We start from the raw sequence: 24,402 nt of genomic DNA, 5'->3' as shown, positions 1-24,402 counted from the left end.
TTTGAACTGAATAAAAAAAAGAAACCTTTTTAATAATAAAAAAACACCCACACATGGTACCACAATTCAAAATGCTGCGAGTTTACAGATACAGGAAAACAGACAACTCTGAATTAGACCATCCTGTAATAAACCTTGTGAATCTGAAGCCAACAACAATGAGTAGTTTTCTTAACATGGTGTCAAAAGAGAAACATCCAAGTGATTATGTTGGATTATGTTTCAAAGTCCATAAAGTATGAAGAGAAAAAGAAAAAAAAATACATCACCAACATCTGCCCGCAGGTGAATAGAGACAGTGGCAAAAGTCTAATCAGTAATTTCACAAAAACAGTGACCTCAATGCAAACACTCCCCACGAATGTGTTTCTTTTCTGTGTGAGTAAAGATGCTGCAAAAAAAGAGAGAAAAAATACATCAAAAAGAATACTTACTAAGAGTTGGTTCACCCAAAATTACAAAAAAAAATATTTTCTCTCCTGCTAACAGTGGTGCATGCAGATAGTTTGGGATTTATTTGTCCAGGTTTTGACATATGCATCTGAGATTTCTGCCATCACCCCAATACAATGAAGGAGAACAGAATGTAGTCTTGCTGAGTTTTCATAGTAGTTCCAATCAAGATTGTCTCGTCTGTGAATTATCCAGAGTAACAGGGATACGGTTTCCAGAAAAACAGACAGGTGTTGCATTTTTTAAATGTCACTTGTCAACTAAATTCCATGGAGACTGAAATCTCAGACAGATGTCTCAAAACCTGTTCACATAAACCAAAAAACATCTGCCTGACTGGATACCACTAGAGCTAAGTGAGGGTTTTTATTTGTAATTTAGGTGAAGTGACCGTTATCACAGCCTTACGGGAATACTTCACCCCTCAAATGACCATTTGTTGACCAAACATTATTTTTCTCGCATGCCTCCACGGCGAACCATGAATCAACACTTCGGACAAGTACTGCGCCTGAGCAAGCGTGAGACTGTTTATGCAGAAGTGTATTAAATAGTAAGGTTTTAGCGAAGATGCATGTTGGCGTTGGGAAGTATAGTGAATATACGACGGGAGACTTGGATTATACTGCACGAGTTACTCCATTTTTGGATTCTTCGTTCACCGTGGAGGCATGCGAGAATGACTTTTTCTTCAAGAATTCAAGGTAACACGGGGTGAGTAACTGATAAATACAAATGGTCATTTTGGGGGTGAAGTATTCCTTTAACATGTACACTTGAAACTGTCAACATCCATTAGTATAATGTTTGAATAAAACAGATATACAGTGACATAAAAAGCCTAACTTTCACATCACCATCTGTATCACTTACAGATACTGCTGTTTCTATGTGTCAGTATTTTTAATTCACTCAGTCCGTCAAGCCCAGAAAAGTGTACAGTAGGTCCCTGAGATTGAGCTCCTGATGGCTGGGAGTCCACGTGCAACAGCAAGCTATCCAGATAATGACACAGTAGCTGCCCTGTTTATCTTTCTTTATCTTACGGCTTGCTGTCAACTGTGAGAAAATGGGCTTAAAGTGTAGGTGTTGACACTGAGCGAATGTTCATGTCACGTCCATCCATCCATCCCATACCAACACAGCATCATCATACACATACAACAAAATCCAAGTATAGCAGAGGGCAAAGGTCAGAAGAGAGAGAGAGAGAGAGAGAGAGAGAGATCAGACCTTTGGCAGCACTGACTTTTCAGATGTTTTACACCAACTTAAGAGGCAAAAAAACCAACTCTGTCATTCACATTATGTTCAAAATCCACTGAACCGTCTCATGCTAGTCAAAGCTGATGAACACACATTAAAAGGAACAGTTCAACATGATGGGAAATACACTTGTTGACTTTCTTTCTGAGCGTGAGATGAGAAGATGAAATAGCCGTTTCCCCAACCACATCCTGACTCCAGGTCTGTACTTACACAGACGTGAAACCGATACCCATCTGAACATCACAATCTCTGAAAGAACGCAACGGAGTGTATTTGCCTAAGTTTTGAAACAAAAAAACAACAACTCATGTTTGCAACTCATATAAGCCAACAGACTGACCATACACAAAGGAAAATGGATTTGATTTGGGTGGCAGAGTAGTACGGACCAGCTGGAATCATTTACGGAGTAGTCTGAACTACATTTACAACTTTATTTAACCTAACGCTAGTTAAATTATTATTGCTCTGACTAAATTACAAAGGAACATTTCACGTTGGTATGACATGAAAGCTGCCCTATAAAAAAACCTCATTGAAGCACTGACTTGACAGCTGTATGAACCGATGAAAACATTTGAATTACTGACCTGCCTTCCATGTTCACAGTCAAAAGTATGTCTATCAGTCCACAAGTCTTTTTTTCACCGCGGGGGCTTCCTACTTCTAACCATTCATTCGCTCGCGTGGATGGTTGTGTGTAACAAGGTCCTGCTGAGAGCAGTGAGTTCCGAGCTCTTCTTCCATCCGACCTGACTCCGTTTCATGCTATATGAGGCACACGGTTCAGTTCAAACAGGCCAGTACATGTTATAATTTCAAGTAAACAAATTGGTATAAATAAAGAGATCAATGTTCTAAATATTTCCAACACTGGAGCAACTGGGGTATTAAGAATTATAGACATTTATCTTTCTGCCGGCAAAACCTCTACAGAGCTGAGGACGGCCAAAAGACTAGCTGTTCAGGGCATAATGATACTGTATGATGAAAGACAAAGAAACTAACTGATTAAAGTTCCCCAGGAAATATTTTTTACATGAACACTGAAACAAATGACTCCCCGTAACGTGGAAGAATTGCCACTTCCATTGATTCCGCTGAGTGCATACTCACTTCCTGGCACAAAATGGCACAGAGCTGAAGTCAGCGAGTGGTGGGTGAACAGAGTGATGGGATACAGAGATTTTCCTAAGGAGGTGGCAGACCAAACCAGAGATAAAACACCAGGGAATATTGGATTAAACCAAGGCTAAAACACAAGGGGAAATATTTGACTATACTAAGGCCAAAACACCAGGGAATATTGGACTAAACCAAGATGAAATAACCAGAGAATATTGGACTAAACCAAGGCTAAAAAACTGTGGAAATATTAAACTATACTGAGGCTAAAACTCCAAGAAATATTGGACTAAACCAGGACCAAAGCACCAGCGAATATTGATCTAAACAAAGGCTGAATCAATCTCTTTGTTTTGATCTAACGTGATTAAGGTATGTATGACGGCACATGAGAAAATTTCCCAAATGTTGAAGTCAGGAGAACTTCAAGAGAAATGACAATTTACTGACACACAATGTTGTCCTTGGCCATCAAACCATATATCATCCTACGATAGCAATACATAAACCCCATTTGAAAACCCAAGGGAAAAAAAAAGAAACATGCCTGGATACAGTTTTAAACACCATGAAAATGTTCAGGCCGTCAAAGTGCTCATGTATAGCAATTTGGGGGGGCTTCTGTGTAAAAACTGACATGGCATGTACAACGTAGTCCGTACTAAAAAGGCCACAGAAAACAGGCCTGAAAAGGTCCAGTGAGATGTGGCTCAGTCTAGTGAAATGATATCTGATATGCTGCTGTCAGTCCCTCCTCCAGCGCCCCCTCCTCCCGTGATGACCCGAGTCTCGTGGATGGAGCTGGCAGCGTGGCTGCTGGTGTCATAGTGGCTGCTCGAGGAGGAAACCAGTGCCGAACTGGTGCTGGCTGAAGCTGTGCTTTGCATGCTGCTTGTGAGGTTGTCCAGGAACATCTGTGGCCGGTAAATCTGAGCGGGGAAAAAACAAGTTGGTTGTGATCAACATCATTAACGTCCATTGAAATGTCGGTAGCTTTTAGTATGTACGAACTGCTCCAATAAAATCTCTCCAATCCAATGTATGGCGATCAGTTTCTACAATCTTCATTTTTTAATTTTATCAGCCATGGGCTTATTATAGCCAAAAAATATTTAACCGCCTCAGTACCACAAGAAGTGAGTCTGGTTTAAGCGTGACCTGATTAGTGTATCTCAATTAGTGTCACTCTACAAACAAAATTGGGCTAGCATGCTTGGTTGCCTGTTGCTATGCCATTCAAACAGCATGTGTGCATTCACTTTGGTATAGGAATACATTATTGCTTTTGAAAGGAGTTGCCATTGTTGTTTATTGGTTATGATGCTGTTACACCAAAAAAAAACTAGTCAGATTACTTGTTTGGCAATGACAGGACACATTTGATGCCTTAAAGGCTATATTTGGTATTTTTCAACCCGGACCCTATTTTCCCATGTTTTTAGTGACTAAGTGACGAATAGAAACAACAACTTTTTGATTGTTTTCATGCAGATTTGAATAGTAGAAAAACTGTAATAAACATACCTGAGTATCTGCTTGAATTAAGGAAAACAAATCCAGACCTATAGGTAAGAAAACAAACAAATTAGTTACAGTGCCACATAGTGATAGTGCTTACAGTCACCCCAGTACAGCTGACTCACTCTGCATTTCTGTTGGGATGGTGGCCAGGGTGGATGGGTGGAAGGGGACTGCATAGTCAGCAAGCGTAGAGGTCAGATACGACGGGTCCAGGGCCTGGACGTTTGGCACGCGCACAGTGGGCTGGTAGGTCAACACTCTGAGAGAAAAAACGACAAGCTTTTATTAGAACAGTGTGCTCCAGATCTCAGCAAACATTGAACACTGAATATCTAATGTCCAGTGTTGTCCAATATGTCACTGGATGGCAACAGTAATAGAAAACACTGACTAATGTATTGTGGATATTGTGTAGACCACTGGGACTAATACATGGAGATGAAATTACATATTGACAGTATTTACACAGCGAATACACACAGCGGCTCGCTCACCCCTTCGCATGCATCTCCTCATTCTTGCAAATGTAAACGCAGCGTTTCTTCAGTGGAGGGTCTGTGTCCTCTTCATCAGAGGAGGAGGAGGAGCTTTCCAGGGTCAGATCAATCACATCGGCCTTCTTGGTGGTGCTGGGCTCAGTTGAATGGGGGACCACTGAAGACTGGCGTAAAGGAGCTGAAGCTAAAAGTCACAGGGTCAAGGTTAAAAGCCATTTCACACCAAGCACGGATTTCCGTCCAAAAAAAATTGCACGGATTTTTTTGGGTTCTTATGAACGCTTGCACAGCCCTGCGGAACATTTGTGAGGCTATGATAGGCTATGATAGGCTATGATAGGCTATGATACACACATAATACTTGTTAGTAGGATCAATTCAAACCTTGCCCAGGTATCAAGATGATGTACTTACTTTCAATTTTTGGAATTGACTGCGAGGGGACTTTGACGGCCTCTTTCTTTGGTCTCATGGGACACCAGGTTCCGTCCTCCTGGAACTTGATTTCATCCACATCTGAGCAGTCATTCAGGATCTCCAAGAATAAACTGTACAAAGAACAAAACACTTAAATCACCAGTAGGGGTGGGTAGTTTTGGTTATTATTATCACGCTGCAGCACGCATCTCCTCTACTCTGTGTGTCGGGGCTGAGATCCTCTAACTACACATATACACAAAAGCACACTGACACTTATTAACTACAGATCAGAGAGGCCACGGTGGAGACAGTGAACCAGGTGAAGTGAAGATAAATATAACAATTATGCTCGTTACTGCAATGAAACCGTTGCGAGTAAAAAGCCAATACTTCAATCAATCAATTGGCCTTCACCTGTTCAACAAGCATAAACATGATGTAAACACTATCAGACTTCGCAAGTGATTGACAGCCGGCTCATAGACGGAAGGACTCCAGCTTGGCTCTGATTGATTGTTTTCCTCTAGTCTGTGAAATCTTGCAGATGCCATTAGGAGCACCGGAGGACAGAGGACACAGAGGCACATGATTTTTTTCAGACTACCAGTCTCATACACTATTGTCAGGATATAGTGACAGTGTTTTATAATAATAACTTTTTTTTATTCATATTTGCTTCATTTCTACCCACTGCAGCTTTAACCTGGAAAAATGTGACTCCTGAAATTGGCATGAAGTGATCCACCTAAGAGATAATGTATCACTCTGCTGGAGTTGTTGTTAGTACAGCGGTGTAACAGAGGGATGCTTCTTTTACCACGGAAACAATCTTTGGCAGAGCTTAGCAAATTTTGCCAATCTGGGTGTCAGACCAGAGTCAATCACGGGTGCAACCAAATACACTTTACAAAATACACACTACAATTTTCACTCTCACATTATGCAGTGAAATGCTCACAGTGGAGAGCCCCGCTGTCATCAAGGAGAGCAGCACTGAAAGACTAGCAGGTTGAGGTGGACAAAAAAACAGTACAGTAAAGAAAGGATCAGATTTTGATTGGCTTTATTTTAGCCGATACGATCCATTAAAATATGCCCGGATCAGCCTTGATACTGATTATTAGGATTGGCTCAGGAAATATATCCAGTTAAAATACATAAAACCAAATTAGAGCTCCAATCGCTATAGTGAGAAACTTGTGTATACTTAAATATTAGGATGAAGCACAGGAACAAATGGATTTTTCTGGTGCCATGTTCTCATTACTAGTTTCAACATTCACAATGAACATGAACATGAACATGGCACCAGACTAACTGGGCAATCTATCAAATTCTGAATGTGCAACCTCCTCAGGAAGAGCAACAACAGGTCGTTTTTTTTTGTGCGTGATGTGGTTGAATTAGTTTGACTAACCCGTCAATGATAAGACTCTCGTATGCAGCCTTCTTGTCACACACAGGACAGATCCAGGTGGGTTTCTTCTCATTCATCTGCAGGTAGAGGGCAGCATCGAAACACTGCAGGTGAGAGCAGGTCACCGCCCGGCATGGCACCGTCAGTCGCATCTTACCCAGCTGGAGGACAAGACATACTGAGGTCAGTCCCTTGTGCAAGTTCAATTCATCCAAATTCATCCAAATTCATAATGTTACACTTAATACAAAATTCTTGCAAGTCTTACATCCAGATGTATGACACATGAAAACAGTATGTCACCAGTAGATGTGGTACTGTGTAAAACTAGTAGCTAATGCCATAACATCATGGATCAGCACTAATTGAAGGCAACAGTCACTGACTCAGTGATGAACATTACAGCTAACGGCAAGAGGTGAGCGTTAGTTGGACAAAGTTTGATCATTAACTCTGGTTATATACCAATGGGCATGATATCAAAACGTCATTTGTATTTATTTATTTATTGTAACAAGTGTTTACATCTGCAGAACATTAAAGGAATACTTTTTAGCCAAGATGCATGTGTTTTGGGAAGTGAATAAATGATACTTTGATTATACTGCATGAGTTGTGTGAGAGTTTGCACCTTGGAGACATGCGAGAAAAACGGTTTTCTTCACCAAAACTGAGAAGTTGTTGTATTTCAATAATGGCAATGACAGATGTAATGGACACTGTTATCAGTGGCTACATTTATATAAACATAATAATTATGTCATAACAGCCAATAAAAGTGAAACATGACTTCTAAAGGTGCCCATTTATTCTTTTTGGGCAAAAGATAGGTCAGTGGTCTCCAGTTTTAGTGCCTTTAAAATGTGAAGGTATGGCATGTATTTGACGTTGGCAACCCCCAGTGGAATTTCAAAGGAGAAACTGTGGCAGAAAGTAATGCATGCTTATACCTTGATCTGATCCATGGGCACAACACATACAGTGCATCAACTATTTTAACATTTCTCTACAAAAACTATAATTCATGCTGTCGAATCATTTGAACGTTGCTGTAATCACATAAACACTCTACACAGACGCTTCATTTACCGGGCACATAAGTGAGACTCGAAGGCTTGTTGTAGCAATCTCGCTGTCTGGATCTGCTGTCAGCTTCTCTTTAACTGGAACACAGAGGGCAAGAGGGAAGGGGAAACAAAAAGATTAATTTAGAGGTATAAAATATGCCAAAATACAAAAAGAAACTTCCAGTTCTATGAACCTGATATCACCAGGGGCCCACTCCACACTGGCTTTTAACAAATGTTAAAGTGTTGATCCCTATGTCTTGATTCAAATCTGTTTGAGACCCATTTTGCGAAAGGGACAAATCACCCTAAAATCAAAATGATCCAACCCTAGCGTAAAGGGGGTAAAAGATACTACAGTGCATGTAAATGCATTGTCTGATCTGTAAATCATTTTTTCTAAGTAACCTGGCTTCTTGTGTGCATGTAAACATACTGACAGGCGCTTTTCATGTCAGGTAAACGTTTAGGATTTGTGTTAACCTCTAGACAAGTGGGACTACCTCATGGTAAACCTGTTGCTGTAGAGCTTCTAGTGGGCAACATTATGGTGTTTTACTGTATAGTTACTTAGTGCTCTGGAGTGGTCTGGGTTTCTGATGCCCTTCATCCTCAGCCTCTGCAGGAGCAGTGGTGATGTCAGCTGCCTCACCAGGTACACAGACATAGAATAGGTCTGAAAAACGATATGATCGAACAAGCTTTACAGAGATGTCACTGTTACTGTCCCCAAACATGATGTCCAACCCGAGCACGGTGGGGTGGGGGGGAAAGGTGAAAAAACAAAAAGCTGAATGAGGTTATTTCTGTTCTCACTTTTCCAATTTCAGGTGCCCATGTCACTGAAATCTGATTGGGTACTGCAGAGGAGAGTCGGACAAGGGAGGTAATGTTCAGAGGTCTTCCTGGTCTCTTCTGTTCCACACCGTTTTTTGGTGGTGGTGCATAACCCTACAGGAATAAAATGCTTTGTTAGTGTCTTCATGGTAGAATACTTAAGTCGGATTGGATATTTATTGGAACTGTTCTAGTAAAACAAGTACTTACTGGCAAAGGAAAAAGTTTCCCGTTGACCTTTATACAAAGACTGTTTGGGTAATTATCCTCTTGAGGGCAACTTGTCTCTGACAAGCAAAACCTGGCAACAAAAAGAACCATTTAAGAGCCTGAATACAGAAAAGAATGATCAGACTCTTCACTAATATAAAAAAGAATAAGTTTAAGCTCCCTTAATACTAAGAAATTAAGTGTGTTTCTTAAAAGTTACTACAAGGGACTGTCATTTTGTTTTGATTTTGGCAGATTGATTTCACTGCAGCAGAGTCTGACAACCTGCTCGTGCAGTCCTAGTCCTGGTTCTGGTTCTACAGTGCCTCCCTTCCCTCCAGCGGGCCCAGCAATACGGCCTTATGTAGGTCATATAGAGGCATCGGTATTACATTGAGACCGTTTCATAACCAGTTAAAAGTTCCTTGTAGTAACTTTAACATGTCAGAAAACTCTGAACATTCTCACCTCAGTTGAATCTGAACCATGTAGTCCCTTCTGCCACCTGGTAGAAAGTCCCTGTAAAACAAACAAGGTTAAACATACTACACATATTCATCATTTACATCACAGACTTGGACATGTTTTTTTCTCAAAACAGTCTTACCTGGATATGCATACTTCACGAACTTGCTGTGGTGTCAAGGCAAAGATGAAATATTTTTCTTGGTGGTACCTCTGTGCAGGACTCGCTCCTGAAAACACAAATGATGACTGTTAGTTACAATAAATAAATATCGTGGCTCAAAACACACATAGTATAATTTGTGACCTTTATATAGAGCATATTGTTTACATTTTGGTTCATTTTCAGATGGTAATTCTGCATTCATTTTCGTCTCAATAGATGCAGTAATCCAGACGTCATCCATAGACCAGCCACAGTGACAGGTGGACAATGAAGTTAATTTCCAACACTGATCTCAAAGGCTGATTGTGTTCAGAATTTCAGTATTTCACTGAAGACAAAGGTGGGATATAAAACTCTACGGTCAATTGAGAAAATTCTGCACAATCAACTATGGTTAGGCCTCAACTGGGCCCGTAGCACCATATAATACAAATTGTCATCTAATGGAAGCTGGCACTGCTTTGGTCAGATGTTGTTTACTAATGCCGCATTCACGTTATATGGTAGGCCTGTCACAATAATTACGTTATCAACTTATTGTACGATATTTGGACATGGCCTTGGTAGGGCTCCAGACCCGGGTCACTCCTGCAACCAAAAGTCTGTCAACTGCGACTAAACGTGTCATGAGCATTGCATGGCTCTGACTAGAAAAAGGAAAGAAAACAGACCTAGACTTGAAGGTTTGATTAGAACGTCCAACACATCATAGAAGGGCAGGGGCTTCATCTGCACATCAGGGTGGACGGGGGGGATGGGAGGTGCTGGCTGCTGGAGATTCATGCTGGCTTTGGAGTCGTGCCACGCGGCTGTTTCACCGGTCAAAGGGTTGAAGTCTGTGTTACAGGACTGACTCCTGCAAACAGAGATGTTTGTGTGTTAACTACAGTTAGACAGTGTCTGAATTCACTTTTTGACTCACCGGCCAGTTGGGATCCACCGGCCAAGTAACTCCTCAAGACACAAGCCAAGTTCCCGTGTTTTGTAGGGTTTTTCCATACATGACTCGGCGTGCACGGCAGGGATTTACGTCTCCATTACAACAGAGCTACCTGCTTGAGGGTGGGCAACCATGGCTGTGACTAGTGGTCAAAGGAGCGGCTGTAAAACGGTGGATAAACACATTTCATTTTTTTATATTCTTCACAATAAAAGCCTCCCATTACTTTATCATTTAAAAGCTTTTATTATGAAGGAACAAAAATCCGGAAATGTTGGGTTTTCATCAGCAGCAACAGTTCCTGGGATTTTCTGTCCATACTCTAAGCTGAATTGATATCTACTGCTGCACTTGATTCATTTGAACACCTTGTTGTTTGATGGCATTCAACAAATACATCTCCAATGAGGTTTTGAAGGGCTACTGCAACTCATGGAATATGTTGTTATTCAATGCTAACAAAATAATCACCACTTTCCCTAAAATGTCAAGACGTTCACATCTAACTTAGTACACACGTAGAGATCCTTTATCTTACTAAGTGCACAAAAATGCACAGGAACAAGTGTCAGGTGTTTAGAAAGACTAATGGATAAAAAACATTAATAGAAAAAAGCCTCTGAATCCCAGCTGCTGGAGGAACTGAGACTTTAGCTCTTTGCATTCATAGCAGTTGTTATTCCTGTTAATACACGCCACCTCTTTCCTACTGCTTGAAACTGCCATAAGTTATGTACTTATGTGAAAATTGGATTTTGAGTTGGAAGCTGACACGAACAATACGTAAATTAGACAGTGGGACGCGACACACGTATTATCATTTTTGGCCTTCCTCCTAACCATCAACTGCCTCCAGTTACAATTCATAATATAGAAATTAAACAGGTCTCTTCATACAAATACCTGGGAGTTATGATAGACTCCACCCTATCATGGACTCCTCACATTGAATTTACCTGTCAGAAGATACAGCAGCGCATTTACTTTCTTCGCAGACTCAGATCATTTGGAGCCAGTAGCCAGATTATTTTTCTATTTTTCAGTTCAGTGATTCAGAGTGCCCTGTTGTACTGCAGCACAGCCTGGCTCAGCAGTATATCTGTAAAACTTAAAACCAAACTTTATAGCTAAATCAAAATCTGCGCGAAGATCATTGGCCAACCTGTGACACCCTCGTTTCAAGCAGCTCACAACAAGAGCATGCTCAGACTTGCCAACAGCATCTCCTCTGATACCTTGCATGTTTTAAATGGGGAATATCAACTTCTGCCCTCCAAGAGGCGATTCAGAGTCCCTACTGTACATTTAACCGCATCAGGCTGAAGAAGGCTTTTGTCCATCAGTCCATCTCGTTAGTAAATAAATAATGAATGTGCTGCTAAAGACATGTAAATCCAGAGGACAGATGTTCATTTTGTAAATGGGTTATGTATGAATAATTGTGATGTGATTTGTTTTTTGTCTGATGGGTCTTACTTGTCTGTATATGTTAACAGTATGCCTATTGGATGTGTACTTTTTCTCAAACAGAGCTGCCTAGGGATGCAAAATGAATTTCAGTGCAAACTGACAATAGAGTTGTATTGTCTCGTCTGCCAGAGTGACGTCAGCCCAGTACAGTCACCATGAAGGGTTCCCAGCGTCGCTTCAGCAGTCTACATGAAGAACCAACACGTTCACACAGCACTCCTCTTTGTGTTTGGAAAGTTACTGACACTTAAAAAGTAACGTTAGTTATTAAACAGATATTACAGATCTAGTTTTAAACCTGTGTAGCTCCATAGAGTTGTGATATTTAACAGTTAGTTAAGCACCTACTGGCTAACTGGGTGCATCATCCTCATTTTAGCTGCATTTCAGCGATTTCGTACAGAAATCATGAATATTACTAAAAGGTTACTTCACAGCTTCAAACGCCAACATACTTAGACAATGACAACATAACTAGAAGCAGTAAAAACCCAGTTCCGTGATGGTTGCAGCTGGTTGCATCGAGCTAACAAGGGACCTGTTAGCGGCTGTTAGCATCGATGCTAACAGCCGGAACACAAGCGGTCCGTTCTGAGAGGGAACGTTCCTGCCTAGCAACGGCCCGGCAGCTGGGAGCGTCACACATCGACCGGTTTATTCGGTGCAGGTTCTCGTTACACGTTGCGATGCTGACAGGAGTAAGTCATGATGAGTGTTGTTCTTTTAGCCTACCCGAAACTCTCCACCGCCCGCCATCTTGCTGTTCCGGTCATCCCGCCCAGCGTGAGTACTTCCGGGTGACGCCACAGCTGGGCAGAGGAGGTCCAGGCGGGACCCCTCTGTATGGAGGTCCAGGCGGGACCCCTCTGTATGGAGGACTGATGGTGCCACAAACCAACATCTAAAGTGGCCCAACTGCATCTTTACTTGGTAGGGTAAAAAAACACAAGTCGTATAAACACAAGTCCAGGTCCTCCAAGGTTTTCAGGTTGACTGTCATGTTTGTATTGCCTTTAAAATGCTGTTATTGAAAATATAACAGTTACATTTTTTTTTAAGCATGGTATTTCAAAGCAGGATCTAAAGTTATGCAAAACATGTTTTTAAAACAAAATAATCACCACTTTCCCTAAAATGTCAAGACGTTCACATCTAACTTAGTACACACTTAGATATCTTTTATCTTACATTTTTTTTAAAGCATGGCATTTTAAAGCAGGATCAGGTGGCATCTAAAATTATGCAAAACATGTTTTTCAACTACACACATTTAACATTAGTATTCTATTTTCTATTTTTTTTATTTGCATACTAGTATTGCCTACATAGGCCTTCAATAGGACTAACCTGTGAGAGTTGAATTATGATTTATTGCTAAATGAAGGGGACAATGTGGACACACATACCCTGCCGGTAGGCTACATCTGTGATGAAACAGCTGCCAAAAGATGGAAACAATCGGCCTACATAATGTTTTATTCATGTTTACAAAATAAAACTACTCCTTCTCACTCCCAATTAAAAACCCAGAATCTATGAATAAGTAAATATGTTTTGTTTAAAAGTCATACTGGACACCATATGTTTCCGACTGAAAAGTTCACTCGGTGTATGGGCACTGGTGGTTTCAAGTTTCCACATCACACCTGCGTAAATTGCATATTGGACCACACAAGCTTCCTATAGTTGTGGTCGTATATGTCCATGTGTTGAACTGAGATTTAAGGTGAGCACAGTGAAACTTTCCCTCTTCAACAGATATATAAACCATAAAAATGGGTCAGTGTTAGACATTTTGATTTGTTTATTATTATTTAGCCCATTTGAAATGAGAGTACATGGTAAAAGTGTGGCCCAAACCATGGTCAATAATTATCTTTAATTCAAATGCAAGTCCAGCTCTATTAAAATACATCAATAATGCAATAACATTTTAGGATTTACGGATTTATATTGATAGAGTGTTGAACTTTTTATTTAAATTAGCAAGACTATATCTTGGCATATGTCAAATCTGTTTAATAAAAATAGCAATAGCCTATGTAGTTCATTTATCATCTACTTTAGGTAACACCTACTAGTCTGAGAAGTAGCCTAGGGTTAGAGTTCATCCAGTTATAAAACAGGTTAACTTTAAAAATTCAAGTGTTCTTCTTGTCCGGGGCTTTTCTGGGAGCCCTATAAGATAAGATAAGATAAGGTATTCCTTTATCAGACCCGCAGTGGGGAAATTTGCAGTGTACAGCAGCAACAGGGATAGTGTAAAAAACAAGATGCATCAGTTAACACAGTAAAAAAAGAGCAAAACAAAGTGTAACAAAATATGAACCATTTAAATAGAAGGAAGTATAAAAAAAGGAGCAGTATATACAGTATTGACAATAAACTATTAACAAAATTCCACACGTGGAATAGTATATATATATATATATATAAATAAATAAAGTTATATATCATACTAATATATATATATATATATATATTTATATATATATATATAAATACAAATAGCAATAACCTATGTAGTTAATTTAGGTCTATCATCTACTTTAGGTAACACCTAGAAACTAGTCTGAGAAGTAGCCTAGGGTTAGAGTTCATCCAGTTATGAAACAGGTTAACTTTAAAAATTCAAGTGTTCTTCTTGTCCGGGGCTTTTCTGGGAGCCCTATAAGATAAGATAAGATAAGATATTCCTTTATCAGTCCCGCAGTGGGGAAATTTGCAGTGTACAGCAGCAACAGGGATAGTGTAAAAAACAAGATGCATCAGTTAACACAGTAAAAAAAGAGCAAAACAAAGTGTAACAAAATATGAACCATTTAAATAGAAGGAAGTATAAAAAAGGAGCAGTATATACAGTATTAACAGACAATAAACAGACTATTAACAAAATTGCACACGTGGAAAAAGTATATATATATAAATAAATAAAGTTACATATCATATTAATAAATACAAATATTTTTTTGCTTTAGTTTTTTTAATTTTTTTCTAATCTTTCTTTTTCTTCCTTTTCCTCATAACAAAATAAAATAAAATGAAATATAGATGAAACAAAATGGAGACAAAAATAAATTAAAGAAAGAAAAAATAAATAAATAAATAAATAAACAAATAAAGAAAGAAAGAAAAAAGAAAGAAAGAAAGAAAACTTTAAAAATCATCTACTATCATCTACTTTAGGTAACACCTATAGCCTAAACTAGTCTGTGAAGTAGCCCAGGGTTAGAGTTCATCCAGTTTACTTTAAAATTCATATATATATATATATATAAATTAATCTATGACGTTACATTATCATATGAAACTCTGGATTTGTGTTTAACAGATGTAGTTAACCAGGCTGAAGGCTGATCCTGATCCTCAGTCAGACTCTGGGTGATGAGCCAGACCCATAGTCGCCGCGCGGTGTATTGTGGGAACACACAGCAGTTTCAAGATGGCGGCGAGCAGGAGGCTGGCCAAGGTAAATCTCCGGATCTCGTTATTCTCTCATAAATACCAACATGTCGAGTCTTATCACCGGCTGACGGACGCGTCCGTCCTCCGCCAGCACTCACACAACATAATGTTGTTTGAAAATACGTTTATTTCCTATTTCTAAGCTGTAAAGTTGATAAGAACGAGAGGTCACTAGCGGCTCTCGAGCTGCGCGTTAGCCGAGCAGAGATAGCACGGTAACGGGAAGCAGCGGAGCACCGGCACGTTAGGCCGGAGAGAGAGAGGCAGACTACCGGAGACCACCGCGGGACGCAGGGTTCCTGTACTAGCACACTATCGGGTTCATGTGTTGTGTGGCCGAGGGGGTGGGTTTAGATGGAGCTGACGTTAGACCCGGGTCCGTTTCCACGGCAATACGGTGCTAACCAGCTAACACGCTAGCATCAGACCAGCTGCGTTACAGCTAAGCTAAGCTAAGCTAAGCTAGCCAGCGTCAGCTAAACCCAGGTCTGTGAGTTCGTCACTAGGCGGTGGGTGGGGATGAACTGAGTGTAAATCAACAGCTAACATGTTTGATTGGTGTTACTACGTGAAAACACCAGACCGTAAATGTCAGGACAGGATGTGCCCTTTTACCAGTCAACAAGTCAGTGAGACTTTGTCCAGGAGCCACACACACACACACAACAATATTAAGCCTTCAAAGCCACCGGTAGTTGGCAGGACACAATAAGGAAATCGGCCTCTGAGGTTGGAGTAAAACAGCCTTAATTAACACCACTGACTCACGGGCTTTTGTTTAGACCATTATGTTACCTAGTTTTTAACTAAATTGATCACAAAAGATGAGACTCCCAATAGGATTTGTCAGACGCGGCTCTCAGCAGATGACAGTGTTAATTCCCCGTCCTTACTTCTCCCCCACCATACAAGATCCTGGGGAGAGCCCTGACCAATCCCACCCAGCACCATTGTTTATAAGATAGGGAGGGTGACTACAAATTATTCCCTAACCAGCCAGTCACGGGCTTCTCAGCCCACTGCAATTATGAGAGAATAGAAACTGAAAGTACATTTTTTATTTTTTTTATTCTAACGTTTTTATCTATTCTTTGGTTGTTATACTGCTTTTTTGCACCAACAAAACAAAAGCAAATTCATAGTTTATACCTTTTACACCTGGCAATAAACACGACTCTGATTCTGATAGGCCAAACATTTCACCAAGCTCTAGAAATCACATATGACGAGCCTGTTGTATGTTGTGTTTATGTAATTATGTATACTATAAAATTAACTAAAACGGTTATGTAAATGACGTGTAGGTTTGGGTATTGTGTATATATTCTGCTTATCTATTTCAATTGTTATAGAATGTGGCTCTGATATGTGGCCACATTTATTGAAAAGAAAAAAGCAAAAAATAAATTATTTTATGCAGATTTAGGTCATAAACAGCTATTTATAGATGACATTATATTGAGAATATGTAGCCACATTTAATTTAGCATATATTTGTGCCAAAATCTCCCAAAATGGAATGCCCAATTTCTGAGCGCTGCTTCTGATGTTGACATCGGGCAGACAGTGTAGACAGGCACGTGACACAAAGGTTAACACAATCACCTCAGTTCCATTCCACACTGTGCATGCAGTCCGACCAACCTGTGGAGGTCACAAGTGCAGCAAAAATGATGGGAACCCTCGCTGGCTTCCTACCGGCAAGCTGGAGGTATAGCACTATCAGTAATTGAACCAGGGGTCTCTGAGGTGGTGGGCAAGAACTTTACAGCCTGCGGCACCCATCACCTCCCTCTCTTCTGCCACATTGTTAACGCTATACAGTACATGTGCATTGCCGTTGACACACACATGACAAGGAAGGTACGGTAAGACCTTCACATGTCAATAAGTGAAATTGAAAAACAATAAAGCATGTTTTTTTTAATAAACCCCCTAATTATACACTTTGAACTGGTTCCGATTCAAAACTGGTTTACTATACAACTCAAGCCTTATGAATATGGACTTTTTCACTTCTGTAATATACATTGTTTGTTTGTTCTCAGGAACTTGAAGAGATTAAGAGGTCTGGAATGAAAAACTTCAGAAACATTCAAGTTGAGGAATCAAACCTATTGTCATGGCAAGGGCTCATCGTTCCTGTAAGTAGCTGCTCCTCTTTTGACTGCTCTGCCATTTGTTGGCCCACAGTTCCCTTTACTGACCTTGTTTGTTCACTTCTAGGACAACCCTCCTTATGACAAAGGTGCGTTCAGAATCGAAATCATTTTCCCCACCGAGTACCCCTTCAAGCCTCCCAAGATCACATTCAAGACAAAGATCTATCACCCCAACATCGATGAGAAGGGCCAGGTGTGCTTGCCTGTGATCAGTGCAGAGAACTGGAAGCCTGCCACCAAAACTGACCAAGGTGGGTGTGTTAGTGTTACAGGGGGCCTCTGTAGGTAAGCTGATGCTAAATAATAACCTTTTGTATTAAATCTCACATTATTATGTGTCCATGTGTCTACAGTAGGGCTGGTTGCAATTTTTCAATAAATCAGCTAATAACAAGTTTTAGCCCCAATACTAAATATAACAGTTTCAGTACCTTACTCTGTGTACTAAACTGAACAGAAACCGAAACATAAAAATATTTGGTGATTCATTGTGGTTACTTAGTAAATTAAAACATTATGGTTATAGCTCTCAGCAGCACTCAAGTGGTGTTCTCACACAGATTTCATGTACTGCTGAATGCTGAAAGGTGGTGGTGATGGACTGGTTACCTTGTGCACTGTTGACCTACATTCATTTAAAATCAGTTTATTCTTATTGTGAGTGTGACAGGAAACATACAGCACCAATATCAAAGTAGTTACTGCAAAATAGTAATAGCCTATAAGGTTATTTAATTATTATTCAGTTTTTTTTGATGTTCTGTAGACGTTTCCAAGGCACGGGAGTTAGGAACCTTTGAAATAAGCCACTGAAGGTAACTGAGCTCTATTTAGATGTGTAGTCGACACATTTCCTTAATCTCAGCTGATGGAGTGTTTCTCCTCTGATTTCTGTCAGCAGCTGGACGTAAATATTATGCTCTATTGTCTGGAGGCTAATGGATCTCAGTGGTGAAGTGAGCATCAGTAATTGAGATGGCTGGTAGAGGGACAGCCCACACAGATCATTATATTTAATGGACCATACCAGTGGTTTTGCATGTTTAAAATTACTACTATCTGCTTACACCTTCCGCTAGTGCCAGTCATTTCCCAAAGCATACAGCCATATTTTAGCTTTTGTAATATTCTGCGGAAGTGTTTACATTTTCATAATGAAACGTTCAGGCGATACACCCACCCTAAAATCCAGTGCTTCGCTCATGAAAAAACACGTCTGCATTTAAATCTCACGGTAATTATGATTTTGCTTGTAATACAATCTTTTAATTTCCAAGGCAGAGTTATACATTCCTTTTGTGTAGTTCAGTGCGGGACAGATGATTAGTTCTGATGGGACAGACTCTGCTCCATGAAGCACACCACGTTTCTGACCAAAACATTCTAGCTAGGAGGGACGGACAACTTTATCAACATTACTGCGTACCTGCAAGAGAGCGCTGAAATTAGGACGGCCTGTCACACATGTAGGATCATCCACTGCATCGCTGCCTCCGATGTGGCTCCTAAATGTCCCGCTCAGGGCTGCAGAAACACTGGATTTCATAATTTGGCATGTGCTACTCACAACTTACACCACCAGCTGCTCTCTGTTGGTACCAGAGGCTGGTGATCTACTTGATCTGATGATGTAGCGGGCGGCAATGTCTCCTCTGCTCGCCTCAGCACCATTTCCTCCTTAGTATTGACCTTATGCATTTCAGCTACAAGGGAGGGAGTGCTCAGACCTACACCAGAAGTGGGAATGTGTCTGGTTGTATCCGTGACATCTGTTGCTTATTATCACCGTGCGGCCACATTTTAGCGAATATCTGAGAAGTTTTATAAACTTACGGACGGTGTGAAGGACTAACAGAGCTGGAAAAAAATGAGAGACAGTCTGACAAACATGGACTGCTATGTACATACTAGCATCACTAATTAAGTTACCAGTTCTCCACCCACACAGCTCTCGGGTCAGCTGGTTATCCTACTGCTATAACAGCCGTGGGGACTGAGAATACGTTGGTATTTGTTAGGGCTGCTCGATTATGGCAAAAATCATAATCACGATTATTTTGGTCAATATGGAGATCACGATTATTTAACGCGATTGCTCATTGACTTTGGAAACACCATGCATGTAGAAAGAAACGTTGTGCTCTAGTAAACAATTTAATCATAAACACATTGGTTGTATAGATATGAATGGCGATGACTCAGCATGACAAAGCATGGTAAACGATACGGGGTCCAAGTTTTAAGACGGGTCGTGTGGGTTGCCGACATCGCCTCTACGCAGGGAGAGAGGGCACATCAAGTCCATGGCCCCGGAAAGTGGCGATGTCTGGGGGAGTAGTGCTGTAATTTGTTTAATCGCCCAGCCCTAGTATTTGTGTTTTATCATGCGTCTGTAACAATATGATATTATAACAGAAGTTGTCTGAATGTAGCTGTCAAAACATGCTAAAACACTGTTTCTTCATCCAAAACACAGTTATAGCAGAGACTCATTTGGTTAGTTACACACAGTCCAGTTTTTATGACATGGGCTTATTATTGTGTAACAAGTAATTACAGTATATTAATTTGAGGTAACTATAGCTGGTAGTAGTGAGAGGAAGTTAAAAGACGAAACCAGAAATGGAACAAACCTGTTGCATAAGGTCAATACTACTGATGCACCACAAAAGTCATTCGATAGACAGTGTAATCGTCTTTGTCGTTGGAGCTCCTCGTCATCATATTGCCTCTGACAATTTCTTATGAAAGCGTCTCTACCTTGCAGATTTACTTTCTTGCCAAATACTTTTTGTTTACTAACTAATATGCGGGTCTTCTAGCCCCTATCATCCAATGAGCGCACACATCTGAGATCCACGTAGAGGAACGGTGCCTGTGTGCTGTCGTGTAGCTAAAAATGTCTTCCACTCAGTCAGCAGAATCATTTTCATAGACCCTTCAATACAACTGACAAGATCTTACAGTGATTCACCTCTGATAATTATTTGTATTCCCTGTTGAGTTAACAAACATCAGAGCTTATGAAAGCAATGCTATGTGGCAGCTGAATAATTGCAACGCTCTGTTGCCAGACCCTCACTTCAGCACCTGAATGCACCACCAGGAGAGAGTCACAGATCACGGCAACATTTTAACAGTTTTAAATCTAAAATGAAGACACTTTTAAGGAAACCAGACGTATGTTCCCTTTTATGCATTAGCTATGTTGAGCAAGTGTCAAGTGTGATTTTGTAAGCGTATTATATTGAACTGAGGCCATTTGGCCCCTGGAGGGAAGGAAAAAATATAAAATTACAACACCACTTGCATTTATTGGTAGATGGTTGTCAGTAATGTAAGTTGTAAGCACATAGGATTTACTGGGCGGGTATGGTCCCTTAATTAACTCTATACCTTTCCAGTGTTGTCACTGCCACATACTGCTGCTGCTCTTTTCTGCCAGCACATACCGCTGTGAAACTATAGTGGCCATAGTGTTGATAGGAAAAGCATTGTTCATAATCTAACTTGATTTCTTTGGCTCTGTGTGTTGTCTTGCAGTAATTCAGTCCCTCATTGCGCTGGTGAACGACCCCCAGCCGGAGCATCCCCTTAGGGCAGACCTAGCAGAAGAATACTCAAAGGACCGTAAAAAATTCTTGAAGAACGCTGAAGAGTTTACAAAGAAACACGGCGAAAAGCGGCCAACTGACTGATCACCTGACGAGCTTGTAGCCCTCTCTCTGTCTCTTTCTCCCCCCCCCCACCCCACCTCTCCTCCTATCTCACCTGCCCCGACCAAATACCGATCTTCCTCTCACCTCCTCTGCTCCCCCCCCCCCCCCCCCCCACTCCTCACCACCTTCCTCGCTCACTCTCTCTCCTCCCCCCTCCCTCCCTCCCTCCCTTTCTCCCCCACACCGATCCTCCCTGCAGTCCAGGAGCCGCCCAGCTGAAGCCGGGCAGCGGCAGCCTCAGCCTCCCTCCCCATCCAGGACTCTCTGTGGATCAGACAGCTTCCTCCCCCCCACCCCCCCACCCCCCTTATTACTACTGCTCCTCCTCGGCCATAAATCTCCAGACCATTTCTAACTTTCTACTCTTTTCTTAATGTGAGAAATGGAAAAGGAAATGCTAAGGGAACATGATGTTCAGATGGAGAGTTAGATGGAAATACTGAGTAAAGTGTTAATTTTCTGTTTGCTTTTCCTCTATATAAACAACTCTTTGTGTTAAATAGATCTCACTTAGACAGGATTTTTTCTGAAGTATTTTATTTTTTGCAGAGCAGGAAAACTGGTTGATTATTCTTTTTTTTTTTCTTTTGGCCCCACCATCAATAATCTTTTAAGCTAAAAATAAATAAATAAGCGTGACAGAAAGAAGGGAAGCTGTAGGTAGGACCTGGAGGTGTTGTGCCGATTGAAATGTTCCCCTTACTCACCTCCACTGCTTCTAGACTTGCACTGTACTCTATGGGACAATCCCTCTCACATCTCCTTCCCCACAGTTTGTAACCTACTGGGCAGAAAACAAAACCATGGCAGGCCATACATTAATTGAATTGTTATTGCTGAAAATGCAGCAGAATATTTTTGACTGTTAAAGAAAAAAATAATTGGTTTCCAAACACTCCAAACATGCAGTTATCATCAGCAGGCCCTTAAAGACTCTGCCCACATTTGATGGGCTTTTTTCAACACGGATCAGACCATGCTGTTCTGTTAAAACAGATTTTTTTCATTTATTAATAATTTGCTTTCTCCACTTGAAATAGTGTAGATTGGCACTTAATACACAAAATTGGTAACGGGGAGGAACCTGTTTGATTAATTTGAATCTTTTTACGCATGTCTCCTCTCCCACTATTGGGCCCCCCATAATAACCACCCTATCACATCAGAAACAGAGCCCTTTACCACAATGAGACATATTCCAGCGGCAGATGGACTGTCAGCTGCCCAGCTGAAAGGGACCTAACTTCGTCGGGAGGGGGGGAAGGAGAAGCTGGAGAAGGATGCACTCAGCTGGAATGAAGAAGCTCAGCTCCTGGAGGCGGTCCTAGAAACAAGCACCTTGAAGGCAGCTGGGAGAGGGCTGGCTGTCCGGGGGATGTGTCAGGACACGGAAAGGGACTGCAGTGGCCAAAAAAACACCATGTAACAGCTGTTTGATCTGGTCCCAATATTGTTTCATAATAAAGATGGCTAACCATTTGGCCTCACTGTCTGCCTGGTAGTCCAGTGGATGTTGCTCGTGTTTTGGCTTTTGATGACTAGACAGAGGAGTGGAGTTAATGCAAACCCATCAACATGATTCGATTAACCATTTTCTAGAAATCAGGTTGAAGTGACCTTAAATGTGTAATTTAATTAACAAATATTACATTACAAACAGTTGCACCATAGTTTCACAAAAAATCTTGACTCCTACATCAGGAAATACAGCTGATGGCTCATGAAAAAGCCAGCAAGTGGACCTTGAGTTAAGATGTTTCTGTCAAAGAGTTTCCAAGGTAAAGAATGAACCTGTTCAACTGTATATTAATATTTTCCAGGTTGAATCCAATGTACTACAGATCCCATGTATGCAACATTATTTCATATGGTGATTATTATCCTTAAAGGGGACATATGAAAAACTGACTATCAATGCACTTGGGCGCCTACCAACCCACAAACTGTGAAATAAGACAACCCAGTTAGTTTTTTGTGGGCTTTCTAGATCAGAAAACATGCGATTCAATAAGCCATTCAGATTTGGCTCCCCTTCCTATGTCACATGCACCCACCCACAGCTTGAGAACTACCTTTGCAAAGGTGCACCATATTTTTCTCGCAAGCCAATCAGAGCAGACTGGACTTTTGGTGGGGAGGGGGGGGGGGGGGGGGGGGGGGGTTTAAAGAGGTGAGATGACTTTTTTGAACTAGCGATCATTCCAGAGTTTTTCCGCTCTTTGAGACCGATGAATACAACTAGTTGGATAAAATATGGCCCTCATAAAGAAGACAACACATTTGGTATTGGTGATTGGTCCCAGTGAAAATTAAAATGTTAGGAAGTGCTATCAGAGTAGAGATAAAAATAACCAGGGTTCCTACAGCAGTATGGAATTTGATTTTAGTAATTTCCAGGTCTGGATAAGTATGGTAAAAAGAAAAGAGTATGGAAAAACATTTCTGTTTTCTAGAATATAAAATTCAGAATTTCTAAAAATAAATTGATCATACAAGCAGCAGAGTGTTTTTCACGGTGTTTGGAGCAGCCAGTGCAGCCAAAATGTTTACTACTGTGTGAGAGAGCGCGGACCAGAGCGAGCTTGATGTCTTCGAAAAGCAAGGCAAGAAGTAGGCTGTGGCGTGTGACTGAATGCACTCCTACAGAGCTGTACATCACAGCCAGGGCTAGCACGTCCATATATAGGCGCACTAGGCAATCGCCTAGGGTGGCACTTTGGAAAGGGCAGCAAAATGTGGGCCAACTATTCATTATGAGCAAAATAACAATAATAATATAGTAATAAAAAGTAACCAATAGCAATAAACGCTGCCTGTCAGACTGGGCCGTCTATGTTGAAATCTGATTGGTTCAGTCATTTACATCGTGACCGGGATGAGCTGTGACTAGTGTTCCAGCTCACCTCAGCCTGCCTGGCCAGTCTTTTTTGACTCAGTTCAGTTTGCTCATATAAACTGAGGAGGTGTCATCCACTATGAATTGTCTTGAAGGTCTTCAGCATAGTCACAAAGTCACAAAGTCAAATATGGTCTGAAAAGTCTGGAATTTTGAAATTGAAAATGTGTAGAAACCTGAATAACATGTTGCTTTCAGATTACAGAAAGAGAAACACGAGACATCAATTTGTTTCACATTTATTAGCTCAGCTGTTCAGTAGTGATCTTTTTAACAATTCAAATATAGCAATGTATAAAAAAG

General features: G+C 40.8%; 2 protein-coding genes across 5 annotated transcripts; one reads left to right on the top strand and one right to left on the bottom strand.

Annotated features, from left to right (window-relative positions):
- pias2 (protein inhibitor of activated STAT, 2) lies at window positions 1-12,768 on the bottom strand. 3 transcript variants are annotated; one of them, XM_037776810.1, is made up of 14 exons: window positions 12,590-12,768; window positions 10,119-10,303; window positions 9,424-9,511; window positions 9,285-9,335; window positions 8,817-8,907; window positions 8,586-8,720; window positions 8,340-8,445; window positions 7,792-7,865; window positions 6,703-6,863; window positions 5,280-5,413; window positions 4,863-5,049; window positions 4,491-4,627; window positions 4,372-4,409; window positions 1-3,776 (listed from the first exon to the last, which is right to left on the bottom strand). In XM_037776810.1, exons 1-14 carry the CDS (start codon window positions 12,628-12,630, stop codon window positions 3,558-3,560), a joined length of 1,647 nt encoding a protein of 548 aa, XP_037632738.1. In that variant the 5' UTR covers window positions 12,631-12,768; the 3' UTR covers window positions 1-3,557. The 3 variants fall into 3 exon arrangements, with proteins under 3 accessions (XP_037632738.1, XP_037632739.1, XP_037632741.1); XM_037776811.1 differs by lacking the exon at window positions 12,590-12,768 and adding an exon at window positions 12,313-12,549; XM_037776813.1 differs by lacking the exon at window positions 12,590-12,768 and adding an exon at window positions 12,012-12,287.
- ube2l3b (ubiquitin-conjugating enzyme E2L 3b) lies at window positions 12,698-22,704 on the top strand. Of its 2 annotated transcripts, none has more exons than XM_037776816.1 (4): window positions 12,698-12,787; window positions 17,371-17,466; window positions 17,549-17,735; window positions 21,028-22,704. In XM_037776816.1, exons 2-4 carry the CDS (start codon window positions 17,398-17,400, stop codon window positions 21,180-21,182), a joined length of 411 nt encoding a protein of 136 aa, XP_037632744.1. In that variant the 5' UTR covers window positions 12,698-12,787; window positions 17,371-17,397; the 3' UTR covers window positions 21,183-22,704. The 2 variants fall into 2 exon arrangements, with proteins under 2 accessions (XP_037632744.1, XP_037632743.1); XM_037776815.1 differs by lacking the exon at window positions 12,698-12,787 and adding an exon at window positions 15,205-15,326.
- Window positions 22,705-24,402: the final 1,698 nt, after the last annotated feature.

Source organism: Sebastes umbrosus, chromosome 8 (assembly GCF_015220745.1).
Source record: "Sebastes umbrosus isolate fSebUmb1 chromosome 8, fSebUmb1.pri, whole genome shotgun sequence".
NCBI classification, from domain to species: domain Eukaryota; kingdom Metazoa; phylum Chordata; class Actinopteri; order Perciformes; family Sebastidae; genus Sebastes; species Sebastes umbrosus.
The sequence above is the reverse complement of the archived record's forward strand: the minus strand, read 5'-3'. Positions and strand labels throughout refer to the sequence as shown.